At 43.9% G+C, this 22,891-nt stretch overlaps 1 protein-coding gene across 3 annotated transcripts in view; it reads left to right on the plus strand.

Annotated features, from left to right (window-relative positions):
* Positions 1–22,891, plus strand: part of SNTG2 (syntrophin gamma 2) — a 206,709-nt gene that overhangs the window by 64,987 nt on the left and 118,831 nt on the right. For 2 of the 3 annotated variants that reach the window (XM_084791713.1, XM_084791714.1), the window contains exons 2-4: positions 4,943–5,080; positions 9,124–9,175; positions 9,273–9,330. In XM_084791713.1, the coding sequence (XP_084647839.1) occupies positions 5,043–5,080; positions 9,124–9,175; positions 9,273–9,330 (148 nt within the window). In that variant the 5' untranslated portion in view covers positions 4,943–5,042. Of the gene's footprint in view, positions 1–4,942; positions 5,081–9,118; positions 9,176–9,272; positions 9,331–22,891 lie in introns of all 3 variants that reach the window. The other variant, XM_084791712.1, reaches the window with a different exon arrangement.

Raw genomic sequence — 22,891 nt, forward strand, 5'->3', positions numbered from 1 at the left:
GGGGTGTCATTGAAAGCCGAGAACCCCCTGCTATGACCTTCAGATGCTATCCTTAGCATTGAGGTTGTGAAAGGTAGTCAGTCCACTGACACATTAACCCAGCTCAAGGTGTTTCACACAATAGTCAAATGCTGGTAAGTCAGAAACAGATGTGGGGCATGAAGATAGCCCAGGATAATTTGGCTCTGGGCTTGCAACATCCCAACTCCTCACAATCACTGGGTTCTGATCAGTCAGTCAGCTCAGTAGTCTTTAACATAACTGTGGCTTTCCCGCAGAAATTTTAGTTCACAGCAAGCAAAGGCTCCATAGTAAACGAGATGAAGCATATGAGAAATCATTGTCACATTTTCTAATTTACATTCCCCAAACTCTCAGGTATGTGGGCAACAAGGACTTTATTCTGGTGGGACCCAGCACTAAAGCAGTGGCCGCGGCTGTGGACTGGGGAAAGCTGCAGCCAGCCAGAGTGAACAGGAAAGATGAAAAAGCTGAGTTCTCAGGTCTTTGCCAAAACCCTGAGAAGGGACTACTGTGCATGGGGCAAAACAGATGAGGAAAATGTGGCCGCTTAGTCAGATACTGTTCCTGAGGGAATTCTCATCCCACTGTCCAGTTTCTGAGGGAAACTGGCAGAGTCACTGGCACTAGGCTAAAGGTGTGGTTGGCCATAAAACATCTTTGTCAGTGCCACAGTACTCCCAGGCACTTTGCGGGTGGAGGGAGAGACTTAAGCAGGAGCAGAAAGCCTGTGCACCCAGCTGGAGGATGGTCACCCCTTCTCACTCCATCACTGTTGGATCCTAGACTCAGATCATTGGTTTAGGTTGAGCTCGAATGAGGAGATCATTTTCCTCATTATCATTTACCGTACAGGTGTCAACCCTCCCCGCAGCTACAAGTTGGCTCTAAGGCTGCAATTGGTCAGGCTGTAGGTGCTGAGTGGACTCATAGTGCTGGTACTTAGGTTTACAGAGTGAACCTCCCAGATATTCTGGGTCAGGATTCAGTGCCTTGCTGATATCTGGTGGTAATCATGCTATGAAAACTAACGGGAGGGTCCAGGAACGCATCATGGATCCTGGTTGCTACTTTCATGGGGACTGTGGCCTGCTTCACAGTTGGCGGTCTATAGGCCTCACACCAGCAAAAGGGATTGCTCAGACCTACGCTGTCTAGATCAGAAATGCCAAATCTAGTGTTTGGTACTCAGAAGTATCAAAACCTGAAGATAAACAAAAGACCAGATTATGGTCCGTGTGTTGCCTCGGAGTGTGCACGTGTTGGTAGGCAGCAGCCCATTCATCAGGCTGGCTACACAAAAGGCAAGCAGACTTGGTTCATGAGGCTTTGACTTCTGGAGAGCTTTCTTAACCATGTAGATGGGATTAGGGCTTGGGAATTCTCTGAAACAACACATCACTTGACTTGCCTCAGCTGTATGTTTCCAAAATCACAACTAAACTAAAATATTGTCTTTCCCTCCAACCTTGTAGAGCTTGAGAAGGTGACCAGTTGAGATTTATTTTTCTTTCCCACATTATTTTAGTAAGAGTTGGATTTCAAGTTTCTCTTGGCATCTGATATTCGTTCTTTAATCACTTAATGCCAATAGTGCATTGAAGGCACCAAGAACATAATATTGTAACGTGTACCCTTTTTCATGCCTGGACAACACAAAGGCCATGTGTGTTGTTTAATCATGGATGTTCTAGACATCCATGTCTTCTGTCCAAATTACCAAGTTCTTCTGGTGCTCTTGTGACAAATACAACCATAAGTGATCATACCCCAAAGATACTCAGAGGCATAAATAAATAAGAAATCTATGGTGTGTATAATTTTTCTAAATTCATGGAGGCCTACTTTACATTACTTGAAGGAACATCAACTTCAAGAGAATTGGGCATGGTGAGCTAGAACCCAGCAGATTTAAATAGGCAGTAGTAAATGACACAAAACTTAAAAATTGTCCACGTTTACAGAGGCTGCAGTTTCTGAGAAGCCTGTCTTTGTAAATTTTGAGCATACCCATCATCACACACAAACTGTCATCTACACACAAATGTGACTTTCCTGTGTTAAGCATCATCCGTTATCATTCACTGTCTGAGAAGTTAACTTTTAGATCTCTTGGGAATTGTATTTCGTGTTCTTTCATCAATTTAGTAGAATGTTCATTTTCTACCCTGATTAGTAAGACTATATATACACTAACCTATTGTCTGCTGTTTGCTCACATTTTTGTATATGGTATTTTATCATAGAAAGACTACATAGTTCTCTGCAGTAAACCAATGTATTTTGGCTTAAGTCAGGCTAACCCACTACACTACACTGTATACACACAAAGGGGGAGATAGGGGTACAGGTGGGGGAGAGAGGGAAGGGGGTAGAGAGAGGGGAGATTGACTTTTTTCCTGGATCTCACTGGGGAGCAGAGTACTTGTTGGTCTGAGGCAATGCTGACTGGCTGCAGGAACAGGAGTCTAACCTTGCACACAGTAAACAGGATCCTCCTAGAACATGGAGCTCACCTATTCTGCGGGTCCAAAGGAAGAAACAGAGTAGAGAAAGGAGCCAGGACATGGGGGACATAACATGTGATGGCGCCAAGATTTTATGCCTCAGGCAGTGATCCTCAGGAAGTGAAAGTGAGGCTGTATGGGGCTAGTGAAGACCAGGTGGGCATAGGACTGCAATAGCTATAGCCCCCAGGGTACCTCAATGGCTGAAGTGTGAACCAGGAGGGACACAAAGAAACCAAAGCAAAATGTGACTTTTCCTAGGTCTTTCCCCCCCAGAAGAATGATGGCATGTGGACTAGCTTTTAGCAGGCTTGCCTGGTCATGATAAAGAACGTCTGTCGGGGCATGGATGGCACTGCGAGTTAGCGGGAGGCTCAGCACAACACTGGGTCCTATGGCCACAGAGGGCTACGCGTGTTCCCATGTAGGGAATGCTTCAAGGAGCTTGAGCATTCAGACATGGAGCTCAGAGGGCCATGTATAGGCTGGACAATGACACTGTCCACCTCAGGAGAGAAATCCATGGGTGGGATAGGGGTTTGTTTTTTATTAAGTTGTTAATTTTTTGCTCATGAATGAGAAAAATCTAAGTTTACTTTAAAGAAGCAGGTTGAGGGACCTTGTATTTTGGGGTAGTGTGTGAAGGGAAAGGCCCATGGCACTCTAGTTAAAGGACTGCAGGTGCTGGAGCCATGGTTCAGTGGCAAGAGTCCTGGGTTGGAGTGAGGCAGAAAGGAGACAGATTCCTCCTCCACTCTGCCTGGATTTGGTGCCGGCGGCAGTCTCCTCACAGCCTTGCATCTAGTCTATGGTAGTAGCCTGTGGTGGGTTTCTGAGGCTAGTGGGCAGTGTCTGCAGAGGTGTAATAAGAAGCACACAGCACAGTCCCTGTGTACATCATATTTACGTCAAAGCACACAATTATCTCTGGCAAGCTAATTGTGCTCGGGTGTGAGTGAATGTTTTCATAGGCAAAAAGTGATTAGAATGAAATTATAGTTTTGACTTTGAAAGCTTAATTATCTCCAAATTGGTTTTGTCCCTGACTTTTAACTTAAAAAAAAAAATTGAGGATCTGAGTTTACTGATGTTACGTGGCTCAGATGGCAAAAGAAGGCCACAGATGGCCCATGGCAGGTCTTTATGGAGTCATATTTGGTCTCCTTAGTAAACTTTTAAATGGATGGTATAAAATGTTAGAATGTGTGCTCCTCAGTCTCTCAGTACCTGTGAAAAACCTCATGAAAGCATTCTGAGGCAGGAGGATTGTATTGAGTCACAGTTCTAGAGGTTTCCATGCATTGTAACATCGCCGTTGCTTCAGGCCATGGCGAATCGGATCATGTTGGAGGCTGCAGCCTGTGGATGACCTCCTGGCACCAGGATGCAGAGAAGAGCAGGAAAAGAACAGGACAAGATGCTCCTTTCAAAGGCAGGCCCTCTGGGAACCACTTCCTCCAAGGAGGGCCTGCCTTCTACAGTCCCATGCCACGCCCACCCTGCACCCTGTAGTCTAAGTTCTGGATCCATCAGTAGATGAAACCACTGATCAGCTCAGAGGTGGTCGAATAGAATCCTCCCTAGAAACTCCCTTAGGAACTCCCCAGTCTGTCAGTGGTCTCCTAGGCACTTGTCCATGTTGGCCATAAAGGTTAAGCATCACAAGATGTATAATTAGAATACCAGTTGTTGAAGGGCCTGCACCTTCTCCTTCATCCTAAACAACTCTTCTCCCTTCTGAGTGAATTCCAGTTGTTTCCATTTCTGAAGTCTCTGGGCTCAGGAGTTTTCCTCACTAGGTTGACCCACTGGTACAAGCTGTCTGGCTCAATGGGTTTGTTGAAAATTAGCATCCTATGTGATTGTGTGCTTGACACAATGACATTACGTGAATTGGTACTGCACATTTCCATGTCAGCTGAGAACCCTGCTCATCCCCCTCAGCATGAGCCCTTTCCTCTGAAGGCAGTATCCTGGTGTGACTTTCTTTGGTGACAGACCCTGTGCCATGGGCTGCCGCTCCTGGAAAGATTCTTACACTTCTGTTGTTGTCTTTCTGGGTACTGACCCCAAAGGACTCCCAGCATCCTGCAGTTCCTCATCTAGAGATGGAGAGGTACCCTGCTACCCTGAATACCTGCTGCAAGTGGAGACAGGGATTAGTGGGCACCTGTGGTCTGAGGGTGTGGAAACATGTCTTGGGAAGTCAGGAAAATCCCAAGCAGCATTTGTAGGGTACCAAGAAAAGTGAGCTTTCTGGAGAGCTATATCTGTAAATCGATTGAGTGTCTATTATCAATGAAGAGAACCGTGCGTGCACAGGTTAGAAGGCTGTAGGAAAGGACCCGCCCATCATCTCTCATCGCCGAGGGCTCCTGCACTTACTTGATCATATCACCGTTTCATATCCACAGACAAAAACTGCTCTGGCCTTGCTGTATGACGAAGGGTTAGAAAATGCCTATGACGTCCGGCTGAAGCTGACGAAAGAGGTGCTGACTATCCAAAAGCAAGATGTGGTCTGCATCGGGGGAGCTCCTCCCGGTGCTAATGTAAGTGCTCCTGCTTCCAGGACATGGCTCAAACCAATCCGTGGCCAGGAGCCTTAGGAAATGCCTTCAAAAATTGCTGGTCAAAAAGGTTCCATGAGAAATTGGCATGTCACAGTTCACCATGTCACCCAGCTGGTGACATCACAAAATTAAATAACCTTTTTTTTGAGTTTCTATCTCATACCTTTTCCAAGTTTTTTTAATGTAATATGTGGGGGTGGGAGAGCTTTGGTGTATGCATGTGTGTATGTGTATGTGTGTGGTATAGTCACTTGTATGAGTGTGTGGAGGCCAGAGGTTGACATCAGGCCCTCCTCTGATTTTCTCCTTATTTCGTGAGACAGGATTTTTTTACTGAGCCCAGAGCTTCTCAGTTTGGCTAGGCTGGCTGGCCAGTGAATCCAGTGGACCTGCCTATCTCTGCACACTGCTTAGCATGGGTACCTCTGGCTGGAAATGGAGTTCAAATGGTATCACACATCTTTCATCCCAGCTCTCGGGAGGCAGAAGCAGTCATATAGCTCTGTGAGTTTGAGGCTAGCCTGGACTGCATGGCAAGTTCGAAGCTAGTAAGAGATATAGAATAGGAATCTATCTAAAAAAATCCAAAAGAATAAAAAGAAAGTGGCCTTGACTTTTATTTAACCAGAGTATAGTTTGGAATGAAGTGTCCTTCGCATAGCTCATGCATCAAAGCCAGGTGTCATTTAGAAGAGATAGGATTTTTGAGAGCTCTGGTTGCATAGATCAGTCCACTGCTGGAGTCACCATTGTGATGGAGAGAAATATCAAGACAAACTCTGGTGTGGGTCAAGAGGCCTCCCTAATGATTGAAGGAACTATCATCAGCATCAAGGCCAGAGCATTCAGAGCTGGATACGGAGCTGAATGAGGCTCGTGTGTGCTGTGACTGACCGCTGGCATTGTAGCTGGACACTCCCTCACGCATGAGTATCCCTCCCTCCCTTTGCGCACACAGATCACTAATCAGATCTGATAATGACAAAACTGACCTTCTGGGAAGTGGGTGTGTTCTGTAGGGCAATGGGGTGAATTCTCGGTTTGTTTCGTGCCCCTCCCACGAAGTATGATAAAACAACCTTCAGAAGAGATTGCATTCAGGACTCAGGCCAGTGCTCTCCTAACAGCTGGTGCTCACACCTTAGCAATAGTCCTGCCTCAACTGTACTTGGCTCTCTCCACATTCCTCCAGGCTATAAATATGTCAAGATAGAGCTGTCTTCTAGGACGAGGAGAATTCCTACATATTATAATAATCTTTTTATTAAGCACAAAGGCGGCTTTGAAGTGCTAGAGGCAGCTTTCCTATCATACTATTCTTCAGGTTTCTCTGGCACTTTTTACCCACTAGGACCCTCACTTCCTAACTTCCAGACTGCAATTGGCTTCAAACTTGTTTTCAGATCTGTGCCTCTAGGTTTCTGCCTCGTGTCTCTACCCTGGCCTCCCTGGATGATGAACAGTGATATTGGAACTGCAAGCTAAAATAAACCCTTTCCTCCCCAAGTTAATTTTGATGATGGTGTTATATCACAACACAAACCTTAACTATGGCTCTTTTCCCAAAAGAGGTGCTCTGTCCCTATAGCAGGAATTATCAGATTTATTAAGAGTAAATAACAAATGAAGTCACATATATTTAGATGTACCATGTGATGATTTGGCTTACATATATTTTGTGAAATGGTTGCTGCAATTAAGCTAATTTTTATATACATATATGTGTGTGTACATATATATTATCTTGTGCATTTACACTGTGTGTGTGTGCATGTGTATGCATGCTCATGCATGTGTGTGGAGGTCTCAGTAGTATTGAAGCACAGAGCTACTCTCCTAGCAAACTTCAAGTATAGAATGCAATACGAGGAACTATCATCCAAGTCTTATAATCAGAGCCCCAGAACCCAATCCTTTTTTATTTGTATTTCATTGAGACATTTTCCTATGGCCCAGGCTGGCCTCAAACTGCCCCATGCAGCCAATGGACGGGCACAAACTCCTAATCCTCCTGCCTACATCTTCTCAGAGCCAGGCTTTCAGACACGTGCCACCACACCCAGCTATAAATTACCCACCTTATAGCTCCCACTTCGTGTCTCTAACCAATATTATGACATCTTTGCCTTATAATCCAGGCATCTGCCATAGATATGAGAGCATGCCATGTTTTTCTTCTGTGCCTGAATTGTCTCAGTGTGTTGATACTACTCTGCAGTTTGTGCGTGTTGTCACAGATGAGTAGCTTTCCCTCCTGTTCACGGCTGGCTGGTATGCCACTGTAGAATCTCAATCCATTCATTCATCCTCCAGCGCTTAGCTGCTTGTTTTCAGTCCTGAAGGTTGTAATTAATGCTGTGATGAGTGTGGTTTGGAACTGGGCTGCTGCTGCTGCTGCTGCTGCTGCTGATGATGATGATGATGATGCTTTCCTTACTGCAGTGTGGATGACAGCACGCCTGGCCCCTCGCATGAGTACTGACAATGTTTCTGAGATGGGAGCAAGGTGCACTTGAATGTAGCCTAGATGAGGAAAATGAAAATGACTGTTCTTACAGCAACGTTTCTCAAATGCAGCCCTTTCCGTGTGTGTGTGTGTGTGTGTGTGTGTGTGTGTGTGTGTGTGTGTGCGCACGCTCGCGCATATGATCTATGCACAAAATATAATGCTTCGGGATACCAGGTTATGCAGGGCGTTCCCTCCTGGACTCCGTAAAATGTGTCTATTTTTTATCTTTGTTGTTGTTCCTTTATTCTGAGTTTGTTATATATTTAAGGTAACAACTGTATGGGGAGTGACAGAGTCAGGCCTCTGTGTCCTGCTGTTCTGGGAAGCTTTTTTAGAAGCACACGCATGTGCCACCACACCCAGCTACTACATAGCCATCTTGTAACTGACACACTCCTTTTTTTTCCCCTATTGAGGTATTTTATTTTATTTTTTAAAACTTGTATCTTTCTTTCTTTATTTTACATACTCCTTCTTAAGAGTATACTTACAGGTCAATATTGCATGTTGTGGAAGACATCACACATGCCAAGGGCCACGGCAGCTTTTCCTACTAGCCTGTGATTTCTATTGGTACTGTTGTGGTGCTGAAACCCCAGGACAAAGCAGGGTCCCTGGATGTCCTTCCCTGACCTTCAGCCTCTGTCCTTGCTTTTCAAACATGGATTATTTGCAGCCTGAATGTTATTATTTTTCAGCTAAAGTATGATGTTTATGGTTCCTATGAAATACTATATGGAATGAAATATTTTCTCTGCTGATTATTGCACCCTAGACACCTCCCCTGTCCTTTCCAGCATGGCATCTGCCTGACTTGTCCTATGTCTACATGCAGATGTGCAAAATCTTTTCAGTCAATTTAGACCACAGCATAACGAATGCCCACGATTTCATATGTAAGAGATAAGCTTTTGAGTATTGCCGATTATACGTGTATTATGTTTTTCGTAGCTTTTATCACCGCATTGATTTAAATGTTATCAGCCATCTATGTTCAGGAGGCATGAAAAAAAATGATTCTTCTGGAATGCATACTGATGGCCACAGTTGGACTAGACACAGAGAAGCTGCAGAGATGTTTGCTGAGGAGCTGCCTCCTGGGGCTGGTGTTAGGAGAGCAATTTTAAAAGGGAGTCAGCTTCCCCACTTGGAGAATGGACATGGGCATTATCTATGTGGTGCTCTGTAGTTGCAGAAATATGAGGTGGGACAACAAGCTAACCAACATTGTAGCAATTCTGTGTGAATTCCCAGTGGTTTCCCCAGCAACCGGGTCCCCCTGTGAGCAGAGCACTGGTTAAAAGGTTGGCTATGGCACTATGACCACAGAGTGTCAAGCCGGAAGTTTGTGTTAAGCCTTGAAAAACCAAAAAAAAAAAAAAAAAAAAAAAAAAAAAAAAAAGAATTGCTTTAAATTTTGATTAAGAACTTAAGTATACATTCTTTTGCTCATTCTCTGATAATGCATTGTAACCTAAACTTATTTTTTTTTCTAAACCTTTTTAAAGCACAGAACTGTTACACTTCGCAGACAACCTGTGGGTGGCCTGGGCCTAAGTATCAAGGTATGAGCCGGTCTTCTTGCCACCTGTGCCCTTCAGGTCCCTAGGCTCTCAGTGTCGGTCCTGCTAACTGTTTTCTTCTCACGTCTCTGCCTTCTAGGGAGGAGCAGAGCATGGGGTCCCTGTCGTCATATCTAAAATATTCAAAGATCAAGCAGGTAAGGCTGATCCCAGGGATGGGCGTGCACATTGTAACCACTGTAAGAAAATGGTAGAAAGGAGCACACATTTACTTGGCCGCGTTCTATACGTTACACTTCGCTGCTATAACTGTGTGTCTTTACAGAGGGTGTGTTTGGTCCCCTCATATATGCTGGCTGCCCTTTCAATTAGTGATCAACCTGCCAGCCCATAAGAGACTATTTCCTATGTGTTATGTCCAATTCTACAGAGAGCACTTCATATTACAGGTCTGCGAAATTAGTTTCTTACAGTTGTTTTAAAGCTGAGGAGACTTAAATGTAGGTTAAAAACCCTATAGTGGCCAATGGCATCTCCAGTAAGAGCCTGTGGGCATGAAAGTAACACACTCCTTGTAGAAATCCATATATGCTCAAGAGTGACCCAGAAGAGAAGTGAAAATCCACTGCTTAGAACCAAGGCACATGGCCTTCATGGCCTTGATTAGTAAAGACAGAACCAGTGGGTTTTGAGAGGACACAGTCACACAGGAAAAGATGAGGGTGGGACTTCCTTAAAGGGAAGGTAATTCTCAGAAAAACAGGGTATTTCCTGACATCAAAAAATGACTTCGTTTCTAGACACACTGAACTCAGCTTCTCATAACAGCCTCCTCTGCCCCTCCAGCTTTGTCAGCCCAGCCCAGCCATCTGCCTGGGGATCTCAGTCTCCTGTGGACTGCTGTGCTGGGTTAATATGGACAGTCTCCTGCAGTCTGGTGTGCTGGAACTTAACATGCATCCTTAGGCTTCAAATTGAAAAGGAAGTAAGTCCAGACACCCGGAGGTGGGGTCAGTCACATGAGCACCCATACCTCAAACCGAGACGGAAGCTAGGGGTGGCCAGGCACCATGGACTTCTGTAGCCCTGCCTCTGAGCCTATCGGAAACAAATGGCTTGGGGTGTGGAGAGGGAACAAGTTGGAACTGTCTCCTAAAACTTCCTCATTCATTTCACCTGATTATATGAGACCCAACTTGGTCTGATATAATTAGCCGTGGTCTGGACCAGACAGAACAACTGTAAGTGGGGAGCTTTAATGGCAGAGGTTGCAGGAAGTCTGTGTCGTTGACCCATCCCAGCAACTAACAGAGGTCACAGAAGGCATGGAATTGTGTTGCAGAGACAGCTCAGATGAGAGGTGAATTCCCCTCATGTGGACCCCCATGATACCTTTAAATACATTTTGGGGAAGGAGAAGAGTGTCTACATGTTTCATTATAAAACTGGAATCTACATGAAAATTTAACTTCATCTAGGACACTTAGGAGTCAACATAGGGGCGCACTTTCCTCCTTTCTGAGCAAGGTGACAAACCCTGCTTGCAGTAGACAGGGTATCTAATTAGGACTGAGAGCCCGTGAGCCTAAGAATGCAGCTTTCTGTGGCCCCAGAGGCAGGAGGATGGAGGACTTCACCTGTGGGCCAGGATGGGAAGGATGGAAACACACATCTTACTATATATATTCCTCTTGGTGCACCAAGGAATTTCATTTGCTTAGAAAATATGAGCTTAGTTCTAACCTTGGCAAGCAGGAGAGTGCAAGTGTTGCATAGTTCTCAGAATCAACTAAGCATCCTTTTTGAGGTTTTTAAAAAAAGCATTTAGGAACAAATGCTGTGGTGGAACTGGACTGCAGAACCTGTGTTGTTTATCAGATGTCATTGTGGAGCTGACATGCTTTGCCGAAGTGTAAGCTCGGGTGCGTTGAAAGCAAAATTCCATACGCGAGGAATAAATCAATTCTCCTGTGTGTTAGCTGTTTAATTACTTCTGCGCCCCTGTCAACCATCTGCTTGGCTGATTAATAATTGAAGGCAGACTGCTCGTGTGCATTTATCTCTCTATAGGTAATCTCTGTAAACATTATCAGTCCTTTTTCATTGGTGCATTCTTTTACTTGTGGCTATGAAATGCTTCAAAGAGGAATGAGACTAACCAACAGATAAAAATCTGTGGAGAATTTGACACTCAACTGAGAAAGAAAATCGTGGTGCAGGTGGCCACCTCGGCCAACTGGAAAGTGGAAGCCCAGCTGTGGTTTTGAGAAGTGGGCCCCATGTGAGCTTATTGGAATCCCCCTCTGCCTGGTTACCTTAATTAGATGTGTATGGTCAGAGGGCAGAGGACCTAGAAGGTTCAAATGGAGCTGTCTAGGGCCTGGGCGCACTGACACAGTGCTCTTAGTGAGGGGACTCCTTTCTTCAGTTCTCTGGAGGCCTCCTGCTTTACTCACATCCAGCAGGCTTGACACGAAGTTGGTGTCACCTTGCACACCTCTCTCCACCTGACATCTACCATTGTTGGAAACATCCAAACCTAAGAATCTGTTAGCGATGTTACCCCTGCCCCAGTCCCTTTCCTACAAGACCCTCTTTGATGGAGTGTTTCAAAGACACCCTTCTTCTTGTCTCCATTGTGTCCATCTCCTATATCAGATATTGCATGAAACATCTGAAGGAAATATAAGTGTGATAGTTACCGGTATGGTTGGGGCTCATTTCACTTGCTCACGCCTTAATGTATTACACAGGCTCGGGGTCATAGGCAAAGAAGGCCTGGCTCACTCTGGATCTCTATGTGAGGCTGACTGAGGGTTATGCCCTCGACATGAAGAAGAGAGTGGGGTGTATGGTACTTAATTCTCAATGCTGCAGAAACTCTGGAGGACTGGCCTCACTGCAGTGGGTACACAACCACTAGCACACGAAGGCATCAGACACTTAGCTATTCCCAGACATAAGAAACAGATCCTACATTTCTCATCCAGATGTGGACAAGCAGAGCACACACAATTAAATATAGAGTCTCCAGACGGGCTAGAAAAATCAGAAACCAGAATGAGACATTGTAGCTGTTTATTGCTAGAGAACCTGCCTATATCCCAGGATGCTCCAAGATACCCATCCCGGCTTCAGTGGGTGTTGCAGCATCCTATGCCCATCCCATCCCTGTAAAAGGAGGTCATTCCCCAGCTCTCACTGCTATCCCTCAGGCTATTTCTTGTGCCTCACTCCTAGGAAGAAGGTTAATATAACCTTTTGGATCAAAGAAGATTATGAAATCAGAAGTTCTGTTATGTTTCCAAGAATTCGTCCAATGTTGTTCAACAAATAGCTCTCTGGGGCATTCAGTGAGGAGATAGCAGTTGTCTGCTGCAGGACTTGTAAACAGCTGGAAGGGCTGGCAGTGAACACATCTGCCATGTTCATTCAGAGCCACGTGGCATATATAAGATGTAAAGGATGAGAGAGGAAGAACACACGGATGTTTTTAATTTTTTTATTTTGCTGTATAGGCTATTATTTTGTTTGATGATTAAGAGGTTCCACCTTAAACCTCTTGAAAGGTAAAGTGGTAAGGCTTGCTCTACACTTTCAAGACACACAGCTGCTGTGTGGAGAGTGCGTGCAGGTGCAGCAGTAAGAATGTCACATGTAGGGAGGGAGGCCCAGAAGAACTACGCAAAAGTGCTCTGCTGAGCTCGAGGGCAGATGGACAGAGTCCAGATGCCTTCTGCAGATGGCGTGTCAGGCTGCTGAGGTTGAGCTGTGGTAGGAAGACAGAGAGTGAGCACTGTGTACAGCTTCTAAAACCAGTGAGTGGCAATTACCCTGGTAAAATGACCTGACAAGCCCTCTGGAGTTAGGTGAGAGCAGGGACCAGAAACCGGTATCCCACGCCAGTGGTGTGAGCTGTGCAGAGGTGCTTATGCTTGAGTTCATGGACAAAAGCAGAGATGAGGAACCAGATAAAGAAGGATTTAACTTGAATCGATGGAACCGAGGCAACTCCCTAAGGATGCATGTGGATAGAGCAGGGCTGGAAGAGAAAGCTGCAGTTGAGAGGGAAAGAGCTCTGACTCAGCTCTGGCTCCCCTACCCTTTGGGAAGTAATCTTTCTCACCTCCACAGCCATGGAAGATGAATCCTAGAGGCAAGTCACAGATTGTAGATCTTGATGGCACCATATGGGAAGGTCATAATATTGTAGAATTCAGACCACATGCTTAGAACCCACACTAGGGTTCAGGTGAAGACAACGTTGGCCCCACTATGATCTCAAAGGCCCAGAGCCTTACACGTTTGTCCCCACTGTGGCTATGGGACTAGAAGACCCTGAAATTGTCCACAGACTAAATGCTGGTCTAAGAATATCTGTCTCCAGATCCTTTTTAATATATGTTGTGATTTTTGACATCATGAGGGGAAAATTTATCCTCACATGTTTTATTAAAGAAATCTTGACAATAATTTAAGAGCATTAAAACTTCATGACAAATTTTAGTTCCTTTGATTCCTTGCCTATTTCAAGTCAATTTTATACATGTCTGTAACTGATTCATGTGGTAATTTAAAAACTCCATCAAACAGGCAAAACATCCATGACTACTCTAATTACAGCCCTCCCTCCATTCATCCCTTCCTTTACACTCTGATAAGCATTGGTGTTGGTGATGAGGGTAACGGAGAAAGACTAATCTGCTTTCATAGGCCACCTTACAAAGGCAGAGGGAGAACACAATAGCTAGGTATGGCTCCTGTTTGAATAAATATTAAAATTCTACCTGGCACTTGTGTGTTCCACACATCATCAAGTGGCTTCTAAAGACCCCATGAGTTCCTGCTGGGATCTCCCCCATATTTTAGATGAGGACGCTGAAGCTTAAATACGTGGATATGTTTTCCTAAGGCTAGACAGCAGCAACTGGAGTGGAGCCATCCCAGGCCCTTGCCTCCATGTCTACTCCTGGTGTCTGGCTTCACTGTCCTGTGCAGCCTTATAGCACGGTTGGTACAATAGTCAGAACATCTCTGCTTATTCTTCATTTACTCCTGAACATCCTTTGTGATGCTCCTGTTCCAGGTTACTGTTTTGTAAGGTTGTGTGAGACTTAGCTTAACAATGTCTTGTAGTAGCAATGGAGAAGAGGCTTAAAATGGCACTATAGATAAACTTGGTTATAAGACCAGAAGTATCCATACATAGATTATTCTGATTATTGGCCGTTTAAATGAATACATAAATTTATTGACTATCTCAAATTAATTTATAACTAGATCTCGAGTGGTCTGAATCAGAGTGGACCCTGTAGGGTCATACATATATCTGAATGCTTGGTTCATAGTTAGTAGAACTATTTAGAAAGGACTAGGGGGAGTGGCCTTGTTGGAGGATACACATCACTAAGGACAGAATTTAGGCTTCAATAGCCCATATCATTCCTAGTTATCTGTCTCTCTGACTTACAGTTGTTTATCAGATGTTAGCTGTCAGCTACTACTCCAGCACCATGCCTGTTTGCTGCTAGCTGCCTGCTGCCATGCTACCTACCATGATGGCCTTGGACTCTAACACTCTGAAACTGTGAACACAGATTAAACATTCCTTCCACAGTTTACCATTGTCATGGTGTCTTATTACTACAATAGAAAAGTAACTAAGACAATCATTTATCTCAAGTACTTTTTTAAACTTCCCTTTTTAAGAAGCCAAAAGACTTTCGATGTGCACATATTCACTATGGTTTGAGTTTTCCCTATCATGAACATTTGGAAAGAAATGGTACAGTAGCCTTGTTAGTGCTACTTGATCCCAGACACTTGGTTTTGACCTCTGTGGCTGTAAGCTCTGGGTGTATGCTTTGGGATGCATGTAGTTTATACAGTAGGGAAGGGTATGGTGGTAAAATATGATCAGTCTTTAGTGTCTCGAAGAAAAATGGTTTGCTTTTCCAACCAAGGAGGACGTGCACTGTGTACGATGATGCTGACATGTGTCTGCCTGCCCTTAGCTTGTATGGATTCCTTCAGGCTTTTGTCTCATGCATGCAGTAAGCAAGCTGTATTGAAAGATGGCAATTCTTCATTCCAGATTTAAGAGGGAAATGTGGGTGATCACCAAGCAGGTCCCACTTCCATCTCCTGAGAGGGAAACCTCACCATATTCTTTCCTTTGTGTCTCTGATAAGAGTTGGGCACCAAATTCACCCCCTGAGAAGTTGAAGTAACTTATTTCCCATGAGTCACTATGAGAGCTTTCTTTCCACCCTGAGCTTCAGGGTATATTTTCCTTTCAGGAGCCAAAGACTCTACCTTCTTAGTGTGGAGAACATAGGGGTTTGTATGTGAGTGCAAGGGGCTTGCCTGACTCGTATGCATCCCCTCCAATTATACCACCCAAAGCCTCGCTTCCTGGAGACAGGATGTGTTCTGCCCATTTAACTAGGCTCTCTGGGATACATGACCACCTTGTCCCATGTGCATCACTGCCCCATATACACCCTTGAGGCATCTTTTCTTTGCTTGTGTTCATGAATGGTTCTTCCCATTTTGATAGATAACTTACTTTGTTCCCAGTCCTTCAAGCTATCCTATTCTCTGGTCTTTTTGTTCTTATGTTAGCATATAACATAGAAGACTTGCGACATGGTGTGGTTTTGTGCCATGCATGGGTTAGAAGAGAAGAAAGGAATTGGGGAGTAGGTTCCAAGCTCGCCTTCCTCAGACTGTGTCTCAGTAGCAGGCAGGGAGGTCTTTGTCCTTGACTGGGCACTATTGGGGGCAATATCAGAGGCAGACCTGGGAGCTGAGAATATGCAATCAAGTAAGAGACAAGCAAAAGAACCGCTGACACACTGAGATAGGAAATGATCTTTCCAGGTTACTGCACTATGCATCATAGCTCATTTTATTTTAAAAATGTGTAGTGGTAAATAAAGATATGGCAGAACTCTGTTAACCATAGTCACAAGTTGTTACTAGCTGGAATGAAAATGCTAGAAATAGCATCATAATGTTCTCCTTGCTCAGATTATAAAACTACCTCCTGTGCAATACACCTCTATAAACAGAGGTCCTCAGAAGCTTCTGTGCCTGTCATGATTTGATCTCCTTCCATACAGGAAGGAAGCTAACACTTACATTATAGGAGTGCCTAAGTGACGTGAGAGCTCGCTAGGTTTCTAGTGACATACAAAGAATGACGGCAGCCAGCAGAAGCAGTACAGGGCAGTGGGCATGAGACATGAAGCCAGAACAGCCTGCAGAAGTCCAAATTCCTTCCCTTGTTTCTTTCTGTGTTTGCGAAATTCCATCATGAGTGTCTAGTATCTTGCTGGCTCTCAGGACACAGAGTTGGACAGCACAAGATCCTTAACCTAGGAAGCTCATGGCATGAGGAGGAAAACTGTACTGAGTCACAGATGAAAAGCTATTCATCTATCATTAAGTTGACTGTGAATTTATCTTTACTCTCTCAGTCTATCTTTCCATTTATCTTCCCACCCTCTATCTGTCTGTTTATCTACTTATTGTGACCTATTTATCTAATATTTGCAGTATTTGTATATATAAGTATACATGTATACATTATAGTTTTTATCTTTATACATATATGCATATATACACATATATGTTCATCTCAAATATGTATTTTGTTAAATAGCCCAAGCATATAGTCACAAAAATATAAATTTAGCAGTATGAGAGTATATATACATGTATATATCTTTAATTGCAATGTGCAGTGTATTTGATTGGCCTTTGATTCTTGTGTGAGGTGTGCTGGACTCTATCAAATGCCAGAATGACCTCTTGAGGGCCAGGGAGAACTTCCATGTCCCTGGGAAGACGCACTGAGGACTCACCTGGGTCTTGAGAAAGCTAGTGCTCTGTTTTGTTTCACCGTCCTCACTGCAGAAGAGGGTTGAGTTGAAGAGCGCAAATTTCTTGTTCAGTAAGAGCCAGCAGCGCTATCTCCCACACCTGTCTGGAAAGCTGTGGGTTGGGTTCCTGGTGGCTACACAAGCTCACAGAAGTTCCTCAGTCCTTGACCAATTGGTTCTCTGAGAGTCTGGGAATGATTGCATTGCAAAGCCTTACTCCCTTTGATAAGGACCTTGCTTTTTCTTACCAACCTATCGTTTTGATGAGTGGCATCCCCCTGTCCTGCCTATACTTTCTCACATCTCTGCAGGAATGCTGGCAGAGGAATGCTACAGGCAGGCAGCAGTGAGTGTCTGACAAGATCCAAAGCTGTGGATGTAGTGTATTAAAAACCCAAGGGAAGAGCAATCTCTCATTCCTCCTAACACCAGGGCAGCCACCAAATAGCAAGAATTAGCCACTTAGAACTAAGCAGAGTATATGGCTGTCATCCTGCAAAGTGGCCACGTCAGAAGAGGGAAAGGACATTGAAACTTGGACACTTGCTTTTCCATCCAGAGAGGCACTGAGAGTGCATTAGGATTCCGGGCTGTGTGCTCATTGTGCTGCTGCCTGTGAACGCTGATCACGATTGGAAAAGGCCACTGAAGGCCCTGCTTCACCAATGGCAGCAAATTTAACTCCACTCTATGAAGGTCCTGTATACATTTCAGGGGAATAGGACTGTTTTGTGGGAATGAGATGCTAACATTGAGGATGTAAATTCCTGTTCATATTTATTTACCTTCTTTGCACCTACTTCTGCTATGTGCCCCTGTTGCCCCCTTGCCCATAAATGGACAATGACTCTCAATTGCTATACAAGTAGACATCTGCGGCGATCTTTGTGTCATCGGTAGTAACCCAGCTTCTATCTACAGCCACACTGGCATTCTCTCAGGGGAGTCTTTCTTTTCCTCCTCATCCACATCCCAGCTACTATGTAAACACGTCCCACCCACTACACAGATCACCGCATGTTGCTTTGTAGTAAAAGTGTAACATGCACATGTTGGGGGAGGCTATTGTGGTGCAGGCACCTGGAGCTGCGTGTGCATCTTAGTGGAAGGTCATATGTCACTTAGCTTACTCGGACTCCTGTAACTATCATAAGAACGTTTTGTCACCCACCTGATGTTTCACAGTGAAGAAGAATGACGCTTTCCTCAATAATATAATGATGATATTTCTGGTTTTTTCAATGTTTTAGAATCTAGGACAAGCTACACATACATCATCAAGAGTAAGTGGTAGGAATCTGCAAGGCAGAAATGTTTTCAAAGTTAGAAACTGTGCTCATAGCTTCAATTTATGAAAAGAACATCTTGAAAAGCTATGAAATGGCATATGGGCTTCTGCTCATTTTACAGGTCAGGAAACAAGTAGACATGGTGTCTTACCCCATCTCTGACCACTAGTACATAGCAGTTTTGTAAACTTAAAAAAATAGCTCTTTGCACTACAGCAGGCCATCTCAATGTGTATTAATAAAACACATGGCCACAGCTTAAACTGGTTAATTAAATAAGTTGATAACAATGGTAACTTAATAATTTTTTAAACCACTACTATTGTTTCTTAATAACCTGGATAGGTGTGGCTCCTGCACTGCTATGATGCCTATATTCAGGAGAGAAATGGAACAGTTAGAAAAGACACAGAGAGCTGCTCTCAGACAAATGGGAAATTAATTAGGATGAGTTTGACTTCTTTTATGGGATATTCAGGTGAAGTGTCAGTAAAAGCCTCTAGCTAGCAATGGAATTTTACAAAGACTGACCAGTAAATTGAACTGTGCTTTAGTGTCAGGCTGAATATTGGCCATGGTGTGACACACCTGAAAATGTTTGCACATGGACCCAGGAAAGGCATTTCTGTAACTTAGGTAGACAGACTGATGAGTGGGTGGGTAGGGATGGATGGAAAGATAGATAGATAGATAGATAGATAGATAGATAGATAGATAGATAGATAGATGATACCAGTTGATTGATGATAAATAAATGCTAAATGCTAGTAGATTGATAGATTATAGATATATAGATGGTATATGATAGATGGCATATTGATAGATGGAAAATTTCAGAGAGACAGATGATCAATAATGGAAGATAAGCAGGGAGAGAGGAATATACTGACTTTGCCCACAGCCCTCACCTGGCATCTGTGCCCTGCCGCTCACTCCAGGCACGTTCTTGTTACTGGTTCCTTTTCCCATTTGATAATTTTTGTTTATATTGCTGAGTGTAATAGCACTTGTACCTCTCTGATTCCAATATTTCCATGTAAGTATTAAATATGATTAAGTTAAATAGCAATCATCTTTAGTCTCATGGGTGAGTTCATGACTGTACTATTCACATGTCCATGAGCCTCCATCACGGTCACCACCTATATCTGGGCTGCAGGCAACTCTGTCTCTGGCATCCAGATTGTCTTTTTTCTTCTTTAATTAATTAATTAATTAATTAATGTATTCACTTTACATCCGATCATAGCCCTCTCCCTCCTACCCTCCTGGTCCCACCCTCTCTCCCTCTTCCTCCTCCCCTACTCCTCAGAAAAGGGGGGCCCCGCACTACCAACCCACTGCAGTACCTTGCTTATCAAATGAAAGACTTTTCCTTTAGTGTGTCCCACTCTCCCCTTGATTTGATGCTAAAAGGAAATTGCTCTTGAGGTTTAATATGTGAGTATTCAGTAAAGACAGTTACTATCTTCTCTGAGGTGTCTGGAGCCATGTGACACTGACTTTGTCTCAGTGTGTGGATGGACTTTTCAGAAGTAGATTACAAGGAGCTTGCTTGCCCCGCAAGGCAGATGTGAAGATTTGGGGTTTTTTACGTTAATTTTTTTCTTCTCAGTTTATTGTGCCAAAGAAGCTTTGTTCTGGTCTCAGGTTAGCCTATGCTTAGGCCTAAATAAGGAATACTCTGTTTTCATCCCTGGACTGGACTACAAGTCAAAGGGAGAATGTGTCAACTTCTCTTCACTGTTAAGGCATCAATGAGAGATATGCTTTAAAAGCTATCAGAGTAAATAGAACTTGACAAGGATAATCAAATTGACTGCATAGCTGAATAAGAAATGTGAAGACTTCAAAAAGAATTGTGAGATATTTCAAGAACTCAGAAGCAAACGTTATCTATTGCAAATTTAATTTAAATTCTATGTAGGAACCTCCTTCTCCAGTGGCTGAGTTAAGGCAGAACTAAAGAAAAGTGGGCAAAAACACTATAAGTTGTTGTTAATTAATGTCAGAGCCAGGCCACAGTATGGAGCTGGTGGTTATAGCTACTTGGGTACCTGGACAGGCTCTTCATAGATCCCCAGACCAGTATCCTGGAGCCTTCTCAAGCCTAGCCAGGTCACACAGATTTCCCAAGAACATGATACTTAACCTCCTACTGCCTAGCCAGGACCAGCACAGATCCCAAGGCATGGAGTTTTGGGTCATCTGTTTCTACTCTCAAAGTCACCCAATGTCACGAGATCCTTGGCTTATGCTTCTGGGTTCATTCTGGGAGGCAGAAAGTACTCTTTAAGTTTGCATTACACTTAAAAGTCTAGCATCCTTAAAACTACAATAAAAGTATAGATGGCCTTGGTAGCAGTAAAATACATCTTTCTAGAAAGCTCTGGCTGTAGCTCTCGGGTGTAGCCCTTTCGAACATGTGGGGAACTGTGACTAAAGGTCCCTGGTTCGATCCCGGGTTTCGGCACCAGATGTGGCTTGCGTTACCGTCTCGCCAGCAAGAACGATGCTGCACACACACAGGATCCTTCTGCAGTAAAGCTTTAATGCATCTTGAGAGGGAGAGCATAAGCTTACAGCAAGTAAAATGGAGACCCCAAACAGCAGAAACCCATCCCTTATATAGGAACTTTCCCAACTGTCAACTGCCCAGCTACCTGCTCTTCCAACCCCCTCGGAAGCTCCGCCTAGGATGTGTCAGTCCCTGATTGGTTGTTGCTCATCGGGCGAGATGACGCCACGGGAGAGGCAGAGCACAACAAGTGGAAAATCCCTTTGCACATGCGCAGATTAGTTGTTTATTAGCATGGGACACAGGATGTCAGCGCCATCTTGTAATGGCGAATGTGAGCGCGGCCTCTTACAGGGAACCTGGGTTCTCTGGCCAGCACTGAACAAAAAAAGTTCAAACAACAATAAACACTAAAGTATCTCTACCCTTGGTGGTCCCTGGCATAAAGAGGAAAGCATCCTTGCTAGCAGTTCCCTCACTTGCTCCATCCTTATAGCCCTTTGAAGGAGGTGAAATCTGTTTCCCTTGCTTTGGTTCAAGAGTTGAACATTTTCAGGCCATGAACCCTTAACAGAGGCAGGATCTGGGAAGTGAACTGAGTTTGGATCTTGACCTCCCATGGTGAGCTCCCTGAAACAGGTGGAACAGAGCCACCTCCCCAACATGAGGCCACCTGGTCCTCCTCAGCCTCATCTCTGATGGAAATGACATAATTTTTCATCTTACTTGATGTCTTTTTTTTTTTTTTTTTTTGAGCCAGGGCTATTGAACACATGACTAAATGGAAAATAGCCACTGTGGCTGGGTACTTACCCTAGTCCTGTGTGACTGGACAAAATGTGCTGAAAGTTCAGGGGCTGTAGGGAACACCCGGGGTGGAGGATGATGGCTTAATTGGTTACTATTTGTGAGGCAGAACTAGCAAAAGTCACAGCACAGGAAAGGTTGCATAAGAAGATGTACTTCTTTCTCTGACTCACCAGAACAATGAACATGCATGAACGTTTTATTGCCATGGCAGCACTGAAAAAAAAAGTAAGTAGAAACTGCAGAGTTTGAGGTAAGGACAGATGTTAGATGCATCGACCTATGCTGTGCTTCCATCTGCTCGAACGCAGATGTTCTGGTTGCGTTGGGCTATGGCAGCTGGGGAGGTAGCTCAGGGTTAAGAGCTTGGGTTTAGCTTGCATGAGGCCCAACATGACAAAAAAAAAAAAAAAGACAAGAAAATAATAGAGGATGTTTTGTATATGGGTTTATTCTGAGAAAAATTTATTTTAAAATCACAGACTGACTGTTCAGTCATTGTGGAGCCATTTTGGTGTTTTAAAGCCAGGATTATCTCAGGGATGGTACTCCAGCATTTATTCAAGAAACACTAATGGATCCAAGAGGACTGATTATTTGAATAGATTCCCAGTGATAATATGTTATTTGTTGTTTACTTTGGACAGAATCAAATTTCAATAGTATCTCTCTCTTTTATCTTTTTTTAATTGAAAAGTTACATTTAAGAAAAAAAAATAGTTGTGCTCCTATTTGGGTCCAGGTTGCTTGGATGTTGTGTTGTCTGTTGTGCTGTGTGGTAGATAAATGTCTGCCACACTCATGCAAAATGTAGTCATGAGTACATCACGTTTCTAATGGAGAAACCTTAGAGAATAGGCCCCGGCACTGTGGGAAATTACCTACCTGTGCCCGTACTGTGAATCCAAGGGTCTGAGATAGCCCACGCTGGCCTTGAACTTGCAATATAGCTAAGGGTGACCTTGAGCTCATGAGTCTTCTTTTAACTCCCAAATGCTGGAATGCTAGTCATATATCACCATGCCTAGCTCAAAGGTCTTAAAAGGAAAACTGTAAACAAAATCCTGACGGCCAAAAAGTGTACTGTTCCCACCAAAGTTGTCCTTCAGAAATACGTGAGAGATGAAGTCTGAGACAAGCGAAAGCTGCAGGTACTAGTGAGAGTTGCTTGTGTGGGTTACAGCACACCCTGCTTTGTTTATCACATAATGGCTTTATTCCACAGAGATGAGCTAAAGTTCCCAAATGTATTCCAGTG

This window comes from Acomys minous (genome assembly GCF_964271855.1).
Source record: "Acomys minous genome assembly, chromosome: 8".
NCBI classification, from domain to species: domain Eukaryota; kingdom Metazoa; phylum Chordata; class Mammalia; order Rodentia; family Muridae; genus Acomys; species Acomys minous.